This window comes from Aquarana catesbeiana, linkage group LG06 (genome assembly GCF_042186555.1).
Source record: "Aquarana catesbeiana isolate 2022-GZ linkage group LG06, ASM4218655v1, whole genome shotgun sequence".
Taxonomy (NCBI): Eukaryota; Metazoa; Chordata; class Amphibia; order Anura; family Ranidae; genus Aquarana; species Aquarana catesbeiana.
This window is the reverse complement of record NC_133329.1, coordinates 398,922,417-398,933,968: the sequence shown is the minus strand read 5'-3', so window position 1 is coordinate 398,933,968 and position 11,552 is coordinate 398,922,417. Positions and strand designations below refer to the sequence as shown.

General features: G+C 42.1%; 1 protein-coding gene across 1 annotated transcript in view; it reads right to left on the bottom strand.

Annotated features, from left to right (window-relative positions):
• Positions 1-878: 878 nt before the first annotated feature.
• MARCHF4 (membrane associated ring-CH-type finger 4) overlaps positions 879-11,552 on the bottom strand; it is a 127,863-nt gene continuing 117,189 nt past the window's right edge. Inside the window, exon 4 of the mRNA XM_073634407.1 lies at positions 879-1,631. Coding sequence (XP_073490508.1) covers positions 1,264-1,631 — 368 coding nt within the window. The 3' untranslated portion in view covers positions 879-1,263. The remainder of the gene's footprint in view (positions 1,632-11,552) is intronic.

Below are 11,552 nucleotides of genomic sequence, written 5' to 3'. Positions count from 1 at the left end.
AATCCCCCTTCATTGGTGTCATTGGGAGGAAGTGTGCCCTTAATTGGTGTCATTGGGAGGAATTGTGCCCTTAATTGGTGTCATTGGGAGGAATTGTGCCCTTAATTGGTGTCATTGAGAGGAATTGTGCCCCATCATTGGTAGGAAATGTGCCCCATCATTGATGTCATTGGTAGAAATTGTGCCCTTAATTGGTGTCTTTGAGCAGAACTGTGCCCCATTGGTTGTGTCCTTGAGAGAAAATTGTGCCCTTCATTAGGGCCAGTGAACGAAATAGATCCCCAAAGGCTAGATAAAAGCAAGAAAAAGGTGGCATCCGGCCCCTATGCTGCAGTTTGGAGACCACTGCCCTAGATTGATCATTTGAGGAAGCATGCAGAAAATTCTGTGTGCCTGGCTGTATGTGAACTGAGCTGGAAATGGGGCCAAGCCACCAGTAGCTCCAGCGGGGGTAGCACCACACTCTTCTCTCCCTCTCCCTCTCTTTATTTGCACCTCCTAGTCTTATTTCTACTCCTTTCTTTTCTTTCCTTTCCTTATACTGGATCCTCTTCCTTTTGCTATATATTTGTTCTTTTTTTTGTTTTCTTTGCTATACCCTTCTGTATTTTTTTTTTTTTACTTGACGTCAGCATTAAGAGTCTACCCAGTCATATTCTACACATACATTCATTGAGTAATTCGGATATATTGGTATTTTTCTGTATCCATGATCTTTTATGCCATATTACTTCTCACTGTTGGGATACTTCATCTTACAAAGTTATGTTGTGAAATGGAATCTTATGCCACCATTTTTCCTTTTCACTTGAACATCCCTTTGTGTGAAAAATGTTTGAGTAAAAAAGATTAAACAAAAATGAAGACAGACAAACTCAGAACCTGAAGTCTCTTTTTTAATGAAAACACTTCGTAAATTCCCCTTTGTGCTTGTGTGGAACTGCTGAGCCTGCAAAACAGAAACCAACAACGTGGCACGGCCACCATTTTGATCTTCCTTTGTTTTTGGAGGATTTGGTGATGGCGAGACCTTTGAGACTGGATTGGTGCAATGGTCATGCTCGAGCGTCCCTGCTCAGGATACAGTCAGTATTGCACTTATAAAAAGGAAAAAAAAAAAGGACCAGGGACTGGATCGGACCAGCACATCACCTTCCTCGAGCTCTTTGTCACCTTCTGTCTTTGAGAAGGCCCAGCTGAGGCCTAGTATTCTTGTTGTGAAAGAAAGGCACGCATTTGCCAGATAAGGCCTCCGGATTAATCTCAGACTGTGGTTACTCTCATGACAAACTCTCTGTTGGCGTTAGTTTGGCTTCTCTGTTCATGCGGTCTAAGATGGCTGAGGATGTGAAATAGGGTGTACGCACAGTGATGGTCCGACAGGGTTCCCGCATGGCCATTACTATGGTTACCACTGTCGACAGGGGTGGAGTTATTGGCTGTACCAGCTGGGGTGGTGGTTGAATTATTGGTTTGGGAAGAATTGCGTTGGCTGGGCCGCTGACCCGTCCCCAGTTTCTGGTCCTCCAAGTCTTTCGATTTGTCGTAATTGAGTACCTTCCACTGTTGGTTGACGGCCTGCCATCGTTTAAATATCCTATAAACAGAAGGTCCTTCGTGGATGATCAATCCTGCAAACAATCACACACAAAGAGGGGTGATTAAAACATAGAGCAATAGCAAAAGTTGCAGCTAAATATAATCAGACTCATTAATGATGGCAAAGAGCAATGGCAGTGTGCAGTACCTATACAAGGCCAAATTTCACTGGAGCCAAGTTAGTGAAACTGGTAGAAAGAAAATGAAGTAACAATCAAGAAAGGAAGGAGGGAGAGAACAAGGATGAAAGGAATGAATATGGAAGGGTTTGAGGGAGGAAGGAAGAGAGGAGGAAATATGGAAGGAAAGAAGGATGGAATGGAGAATGAATGAGGGATCAAGGAGGGTAAAAGAAAAAGAAGGCAAGAATGAAGGAAAAAGTAGGGAATGTGTAAGAGAATGAAGAAGGAATGAACAAGGAAGGGTTAAAGGAAGGAAAGAAATGGGAAGGGTTCAAGGTAAGCAACAAAAGCAGGAGGGAAAGAGGAAATGAAGAAGGAGCAAGGAAGGAAGGAAATATATAATGTGGAACAAAGGGAATAAGGAAACAAGGAGGGGAGGGAGGGAATGAGCAAGAATGGAAAGCAGGAACAAGGGAGCAAAGTAGAGAAGGAGGGAGAGAACAAAACGGTACGGAAGGAATGAATATGGAAGGGTTTAAGGGAAGAAGGAAGAAAATGAATAAAAGAAGAAAGAAAGGAGGAAATGAGGAATGGAAGGAATAGGGAATGAATGAGGGAACAAGGAGGGTCAAAATAAGAAAAGGATGGAGCAAATAAGTAAGGAACGAGAAAGAGAATGAAGAAGGAAGGGTTCAAGGAAGGAACGATGATGGAAGGGTTCAAGGTAGGCAACAAAAACAGGAGGGAAAGAGGAAATGAAGAAGAAGCAAGGAAGTAAGAAAATGTTTAATGTGGAACAAAAGGAACAAGAAAAGGAGGGAAGGCTATAAGGAAGGAGAAAGAAAGGAAATGAAGAAGAAAGGCAGTAGTGAAGAATGAGGGAACAAACAAGGAATTAAGCAGGGAGGGTTTGAGGTAGGCAGCATAAGCACTAGGGAAAGAGGAAATAAAGAAGGGGCAAGGAAGGAAAAAAATATATCATGTGGAACAAAGGGAACAAGGAAAGAATGAAAGGAGGGAGGGAATAAGGAAGGGTGTAAAATGGGTAAAGAAGGAGCAAAGTAAGAAAGGAAGGAAAAACAAGGATAGAAGGAAGGAATACATATAGAAGGGTTTGAGGGAAGAAGGAAGAAAGGTGGAAATGAGGTAGGAAAGAAGGAAGGAATAAGGAATGAATGAGAGAAAAAGGAGGGTAGAAAAAAAGGAATGGGGGAAATAAGTAAAAAAGGAGAAAGAGAATGAAGGAGGAATGAACAAGGAATCGTTCGGGGAAGGAAGGAAAGGAGGGATTTGAGGTAGGAATCAAAGGAAGGAGGGAATTTAGGAAGGAGAAAGAAAGGGAATAAAGAAGGAAGACCGTATTGAAGAATGAAGGAACAGTTAAGGAATGAAGCAGAAAGGGTTCAATGTAGGTAACATAAGCAGGAGGGAAAGAGGAAATAAAGGAGTAAGAGAGGAAGGAAATATTGAATGTGGAACAAAGGGAACAAGGGAAGGAAGGAAGGAGCAAAGTGAGGAAGGAGAGAGAGAACAATGATGGGGGGGGGGGGGGTGAAGGAATAAATAGGGGGTTTGAGGGAGGAAGGAAGAAATGGAAAAGGAAAAGAAAGAGGAAATTAAAGGAAAAAGGAAGAGGAAATGGAAAGATAGTAGGAGAAAGGAAAGGAAAAGGAAAGTAGTACTTCATCTTCCAGCTGCCATCAAATGACAGAGAGAACTATCACAGGAGGACTCCATAGCAATGACATTATAATATGTTCATCCCACTGATCATCATACACTAGCCACATAACCAGGAGATTCCACACATAGTATACAATGTCAATTTTGTCTAAAAAGTGAAGTAACACTAAACAAAGAGTCAGACAATTCACAGCAAAATTCTTCACCAAACACCAAATTAGTGCATGAATCGTATACATTGTGGGGCTTCCTGTATAAAAGTGTCTTAAACAAGAGCTGTTGATCCTGCCCTTAACAGTACATGCTCCATTTTATCTTCTAATCTGCCTTAGGAACATAAAATGCAGAATATCACTGGCTGCTCAGAGTAACATACTCATTTTTTAATTTACAGGTTTTTTTTTATTGAAACCAATGTCAACCATAAGCAAAAAATTAGGACTGCTGCAAACATTTGGTGTACCTTCACACATTTATATACACGCAATTCGCTGATATGTTTTACAATAAGCTCATAAAAAGCAAAAATTCAGTGTATACAACCATTGCAGAAGAGTATTGTAATCCGAATATGGCAAACAAAGGGAGCTGAGTCCCTGAATGGACTCAGCGGGATGAATGGACTAAGCCTTTTTGTATTCCTTCTCCTTTTCAGTACTTAAAATTGGGTATTGATTTGGTGTGTGGAGATTGGGACAGAGCAGAATGAGAGATGGAGGTGAAAAGCAGCTGCAAAAAATGATTTGAATGTAACAGCCCTTACAATAAGGCATTGAGACAATGTTCTGCTCTATAAAAACATGAATTTAAAAGGACAATGTGAAAACAAAATTGTTAGTAAAGAATCACATTGCATAGCACATGTCATCCACTCCTCCTTCTACAGCAGGGGACTTCAAACTTTCTAAACAAAGGGGCTTACTGTCCTTCAGATTTAAGGGGGGTAGACTGTGACCACTGGGAATAGAAAATGTCCTATGCCCCGTACACACGGTCGGATTTTCCGACGGAAAATGTGTGATAGGACCTTGTTGTCAGAAATTCCGACCGTGTGTGGGCTCCATCACACATTTTCCATCGGATTTTCCGACACACAAAGTTTGAGAGCAGGATATAAAATTTTCCGACAACAAAATCCGTTGTCGGAAATTCCGATCGTGTGTACACAAATCCGACGGACAAAGTGCCACGCATGCTCAGAATAAATAAAGAGATGAAAGCTATTGGCCACTGCCCCGTTTATAGTCCCGACGTACGTGTTTAACGTCACCGCGTTTAGTACGATCGGATTTTCCGACAACTTTGTGTGACCGTGTGTATGCAAGACAAGTTTGAGCCAATATCCGTCGGAAAAAATTCTAGGATTTTGTTGTCGGAATGTCCGAACAAAGTCCGACCGTGTGTACGGGGCACTAGAGTTGGTGCGATTAAATAAAATACATAGTGCCTTTGGTCAGCAGGAAAAGGAATAGTTCTCTGTTGTTGGTGTCAGGGGAAAGACTAGTGCCCTATCATTGATGTTGGCAGAAGGAATAGCGCCGCATCGTTGGTGTGAGGGGGAGGAATAGTGTTCCATCATTGGCATCAGTGGGAGGAATAGTGTCTCATCATTGGTGTCAGTGGAAGGAATAGTTTTCCATTGTTTATATCAGTGAAAAGAATTATGTCCCATTGTTGGTGTCAATGGAAGGAATAGTGCCCCATTATTGGTGTCAGGGGAAGGAATAGTGCCCTATAATTGATGTCGGTGGAAGAAATAGTGCCCCATTGCTGGTGTAAGTGGGAGGAATAGTGTCCCATCGTTGGGTGTCAGTGGAAGGAATAGAGTTCCATCATTGGTATCAGTGGGAAGAATAGTGTCTCATGATTGGTGTCAGTGGAAGGAATAGTTTTCCATTGTTTATATCAGTGAAAAGAATTATGGCCCATTTTTCGTGTCAATGGAAGGACTAGTGCCCCATCATTGAAATAAGTGGGAGTAATAATGCCACCTCATTGAATAGTGGGAGTGGGAGGAATCTGGTCCACTCTTGGTGTCAGTGGAAGGTATGGTGCCTCATCATTGGCATCAGTAAAGAGAATAGGGCTTTTTATGAGTGGGAAGAATAGACCTCAAGGCTGAGATAAATGCAAAAAAAAGGGTCACGTCCAGCTGGCGGTCCACAGTTTGGAGGCAACTGTTCTAGAGCCACCACAGAACCCCCTCAAAAAATATAGTTACCAAACTATCTGGGCCATGGGCAATAGCCCGCCTCTTCCTCAGTCCTGTGTATCACCATTGGCCCCTTAAAGTGATGAGTTGTCCCACTGACCAATAGTGAGGCTTAGTAGGTAGCCAGAGACCATGATCCCATAGCTTGGCTTGTGTTTGCAACATTGTGTTTGAGGGTTCGTGAAGAACGCAATACCAGTAGGTACTGGGAGAAGCCTGCTATGCAACATAAATGCCAAATATTTTTTGCTTGAGATATAGTGTACCAGTCACCTACAGAAGCAACCATTTCAGCCTATGAACCAGGGCAGTTTTAGGACAGAAAGTAACTCTAGAAAACAGACAGCAAGTTGGGTACGTTAAATTTCTTCAATAATATTCTGCAAAACCTGTAAAAGTAGATCTAAATCCAATCAGCAAAGTCCCATTTAAGCCTTAACATGTTAATGTTACTTTTATTCTTTTTTAAATCTCTAGCTTCCTTTAATACTTTGAGATTGTGTCAGGCTTGTTCTTGTTCAAGTGTTTCCTGATTGTTTAACCCAACTGTCTCCCGATTGCACGCCTGAGTTCTCACCCTGTCATATGCACTACTGGTGGATACACATTGTGCAGGCATGACCCAAAGTCGCCTCTATAATCCTGGATTTGATCCATGTATGGGCAGGCTGATTGTACCCAAGTCAATTTGGATATTAAAGTCCTTACAATATGTCTCCAACTTACAAGCCGACCTCAGTGCACTGTTTAATTGGGCAACTATGTGGCAACTGAGGTTAAATGTTGATAAATGTAAAGTTATGCATTTGGGGGCTAAGAATGTGCATCATACATACTAGGGGGAGTACAACTGGAGGAATCCATAGTGGAGAAGGATCTGGGTGTTTTGGTAGATCATAAGCTTAATAATAGCATGCAATGCCAAGCTGCGGTTTCCAAAGCGAGCAAAGTCCTTTCTTGTATTAGGAGAGGTATGGACTCCAGAGAGAGAGATATCATTTTATCTCTGTACAAATCATTAGTAAGACCTCATCTGGAATATTCCATTCATTTTTAGGCTCCAGTTCTCAAAAAAGGATATCGGGGGAACTGGAGAAAGTGAAGAGAAGGGCAACCAAACTGATAAGAGGCATGGAGGAGCTCAGCTATGAGGAAAGATTAGAGGAACTGAATTTACAGTGCCTTAAAAAGGATTCATACCCCTTGAAATTTTTCACAGTTTGTCATGTTACAACCAAAAACGTAAATGTATTTTATTGGGATTTTATGTGATAGACCAACTCAAAGTGGCACATAATTGTGAAGTGGAAGGAAAATGATAAATGGTTTTCCAAATTTCTTCCAAATAAATATGTGAAAAGTGTGGGAGGCTTTTGTATTCAGCCCTCTTTACTCTGACACCCCTATCTAAAATCTAGTGGAAACAATTGCCTTCAGAAGTCACCTAATTAGTAATTTAATCTCAGTATAAATACAGCTGGTCTGTGAAGCCCTCAGACGTTTGTTAGAGAACCTTAGTGAACAAACAAACAAAACTGCATCATGAAGGCCAAGGAACACACCAGACAGGTCAGGGATAAAGTTGTGGAGAAGTTTAAAGCAGGGTTAGGTTATAAAAAAATATCCCAAGCTTTGAACATCTTATGGAGCTCTGTTCAATCCATCATCCGAAAATGGAAAGAGTATCTCACAACTGCAAACCTACCAAGACATGGCCGTCCACCTAAACTGACAGGCCGGGCAAGGAGAGCATTCATCAGAAAACCAGCCAAGAGGTCCATGGTAACTCTGGGGGAGCTGCAGAGATCCACAGCTCAGGTGGGAGAATCTGTCCACAGGACAACTATTAGTCATGTTCTCCACAAATCTGACCTTTATGGAAGAGTGGCAAGAAGAAAGCCATTGTTGAAAGAAAACCATAAGAAGTCCTATTTGCAGTTTGCGAGAAGCCATGTGTGGGGCACAGCAAATATGTGGAAAAAGCTCTGGTCAGATAAGACCAAAATTGAATTTTTTGGCCTAAAAGCAAAGCGCTATGTGTGGCGGAAAACTAACACTGCACATCACCCTGAACACACCATCCCCACCGTGAAACATGGTGGTGGCAGCATCATGTTGTGGGGATGCTTTTCTTCAGCAGGGACAGGGAAGCTGGTCAGAGTTGATGGGAAGATGGAACCAAATACAGGGCAATCTTAGAAGAAAACCTGTTAGAGTCTGCAAAAGACTTGAGACTGGGGCGGAGGTTCACCTTCCAGCAGGACAACGACCCTAAACATACAGCCAGAGCTACAATGGAATGGTTTAGATCAAAGCATTACCATGTGTTAGAATGGCCCAGTCACAGTCCAGACCTAAATCCAATTGAGAATCTGTGACAAGACTTGAAAATTGCTGTTCACAGACGCTCTCCATCCAATCTGACAGAGCTTGAGATATTTTGCAAAGAAGAATGGGCAAAAATGTCCCTCTCTAGATGTGCAAAGCTGGTAGAGACATCCCCAAAAAGACTTGCAGCTATAATTGCAGTGAAAGGCGGTTCTACAAAGTATTGCTGAATGCAAATCCACGCCACACTTTTCACATATTTATTTGTAAAAAATGTTGAAAATCATTCACCATTTTCCTTCCACTTCACACTTAAAGTGGTTGTAAACCCTTTTATCCTACTTTTTTCTATAGGATATTAGTTATGAGGAAAGGTTGCGAGCACTGAACTTATTCTCTCTGGAGAAGAGACACTTGAGAGGGGATATGATTTCAATATACAAATACCGTACTGGTGACCCCACAATAAGGATTAAACTTTTTCACAGAAGGGAGTTTAACAAGACTCGTGGCCACTCATTAAAATCAGAAGAAAAGAGGTTTAACCTTAAACTACGTAGAGAGTTCTTTATTGTAAGAGCGGCAAGGATGTGGAATTCCCTTCCACAGGCTGTGGTCTCAGCGGGAGGGCACCGATAGTTTCAAGAAACTATTAGATAAGCACCTGCACGACCGCAACATACAGGGATATACAATGTAATACTGACATATAATCACACACATAGGTTGGACTTGTGTCTTTTTTTGACCTCAACTCCTATGTAACTATAGGTAAGCCTAGAATAAAGCTTACCTATAGGTAATGGAAATATCTCCTAAACATGCGCCGTTTAGGAAATATTTCATTTGTAGTGCACTGATGTCGTCATCTGTGCATCTGCTGTGAAGAAACGAACCACCATGCCGTTTCTTCCCCAGTGTGTGCCGTGACTGATGGCTCCCGCGTGCATGTTACACGGCTCCGGATAGTCACAAAGCCGGAGTCCGTGGCCCTGGAAGGAAGAGGGGCAAAGATGGATGTGGCCTGCACAGGGGACAGCACGGGCTTCGTTTGCAGGTAAGTGTGACATAATCGGCTAGTATGCGATGTATACTAGCCGATTATGCTTTTAATTTGCAGGCTTTCCTGGGAGCAAAAGAGGAAGTATAACCCATCAGGGTTTACTTCCTCTTTAAGTGCCACTCTGGGGGTGATTTACGAAAGCTGTGTTAAGCAACGTACATGCAATTGTATGGGTCGAACTGGAGCACCTCTAAACTTGACACATTTTTTTACGCTGGTTCACCTTTATGTATTTTTTTAAGGAGATTTGCACACAGGTCATGTTAGCATTTTACGTTGCCAACATGTGACATGCACCTTTGGACTAGCTTTTGCTTTTAAAAGGGAACTCCACACTCCATTCTCCAATGCTGTTGTCTCCCCCCTCTAACCCCTTGGATTCCCATGGTTTAACTTTTGCTTTTAAAGGGGAACTCCACACTCCACTCTATTCTCTAAAGGCTGTGAGCTGCCTTCACCAATCCAAACCACATCCTTTTTTAGAGCATACAACAGGGCCAGCTAGGAAAGGGATGAGAAGAGCGATCGCCCAACCCCTCCTGAACCATACAAGGCCACATGCACTCAACATAGGTGGCTGCCTTTGGGGCATGTTGGGCTCAGCCCAATACCAACCACAAAGCACCTTGTACCCACTATTTTAAAGGGGTTTTCCACATTCCGTAAAGCCCCCTGTCTGCAGCCCCCAACAACTCCAGCCTAGGGTTGTGTGGAAGAGGCCCTTGTTCCCCTGAATATGGGAACAAGGTGGTTGACTTTTGGGGTGCCCCAGCCCATCCTGCCCCCAAGCATCCACCCCCTTTACTAGTGTGTAGGAGGGGCCCAATAATTTTTTAGTTTGGGGTGGTATTTTTCACGTGGGGGTTCTCATTTTAAGCCTTAACAGACCCAAATTGCCTTCTATGTATTGGGGGGGCAGGCTATTTTTTGTTTTGGGTTAAAATCTTGCAGCTGCAATGTAGATTTGTAAGTTTTCTCTAAAGCTGTACATCTTTGAAGCAGCATTTGGATACATGCTACAGATGCAACACTTTACAGGCAGAGTAAGCCTCCCCTAAGTTTCTAGCTTTTAAGAAATTTTGCATTTTTAAAGGCACTTCTCCTTGTTTCGTTTTTGGGATTGACATTGATATATGTCCCTCAGGGTGGGACCTGGGCCCCCATACCCATTTTAAGGCCAATAACTAGAATATAAGCCAGCCAAGTGGGGACTAGCAAAATTAACAAGTCAGTTCCCATAGACTGCAATGGTATTTGTTGTATAACTTTTGACCATGTTAGGCTCCTTGTTTGCCCCCTTGGACCGAGGGGGTGTTTGTCTCATCTGTAATTTTGTAGCATGCTAGATGATGGCTTATTTTGTGCTAGCTACATTTGGGTTGTTCTGGGCATGCTCAGGGACTTTGTTTTTTTTTTTATTGCTTTTTGTGTGTGAACAGCACTTGGATTTTTCCGGGCATGCTCAGAGAGTGTGTTTTTTGGGTTAGTAATTCAAGGACATCCTTATCAGGTGTACCAACTTTGAAGTTCTGTCTCTACATTGGGTGAACTTGCATTTTGTGTGTTTCATGGACTGTGAATGTGTTTTCAATTGCCTCATTAGCACACAAACCTATGTTATATAAAGCTTGCAGATAGCATTCTTTACCTTGCCCTAAAAAGAGGTGTGTGGGTGTCTGTCAAGAGAGTACATTTGGGTGTCCTTCTAGAGTTTGTAACACATGTATTTTCTCTTTGTATTTTGTTTGTTATGTCTCGTCTTTGCAAAACAAAAATTATAAAGAAAGTATCCCCCCCCAAGGAATACTAAGGGACTTTTAAGGCAACTAATCAACAATTGATGAAAAAAGTATAGAAATGTAATATTATAAAAATATAAGGTGCGTACAACACCAAAAAGGATTTACATATACAGCATAAACAAAGTCAGATAACAGATGTAAGTCTAAAAAGGCAGATCCTTCAATACTAATCCCAACGCGTTTCTGGACCTGTGGAGAGTCCTTTCTTCAGGGGCATGTCATATGAAGTAGTACTGTTATATTGGTATTCTACCATGAGATAAAATCACACATAAAATTCATATTCATGGTTTACAGGAATGAGCATCGTTGAGTCCGAGTAAAAACAAACGTACCAGTCAAGTGGACAAAATACAAGAAGGAAATAGAAACTGCCAGGTTTATGGTCGAGCGTAGAAACACATACGGCTGGTACATGGGGGGTCACGATTGGTGCAGATCTAAGGATATGTCAGTCCTCCAGAAAAGAGGGGTGAATGTTGTTAGAAAATGATGAGCGGGAAAAGCCCCTCGCTGATGCACCCAAACTAAAGACCCAAGAAATGCTGCTGTATGATGGTAACGACCAATACCAATAGGGGGGAGCAAGGACCCTAGGATAAAACAACTATATTTAATGAGTCGAATGCCTACGGGCATACGACCACCCAGTACACTAATGTTCACAACAGAAAACAATTAGAATTAAATATTGGTAGAAGTAGTTACAACCATAATAAATGATTGATTTAGGTCAGGATAGG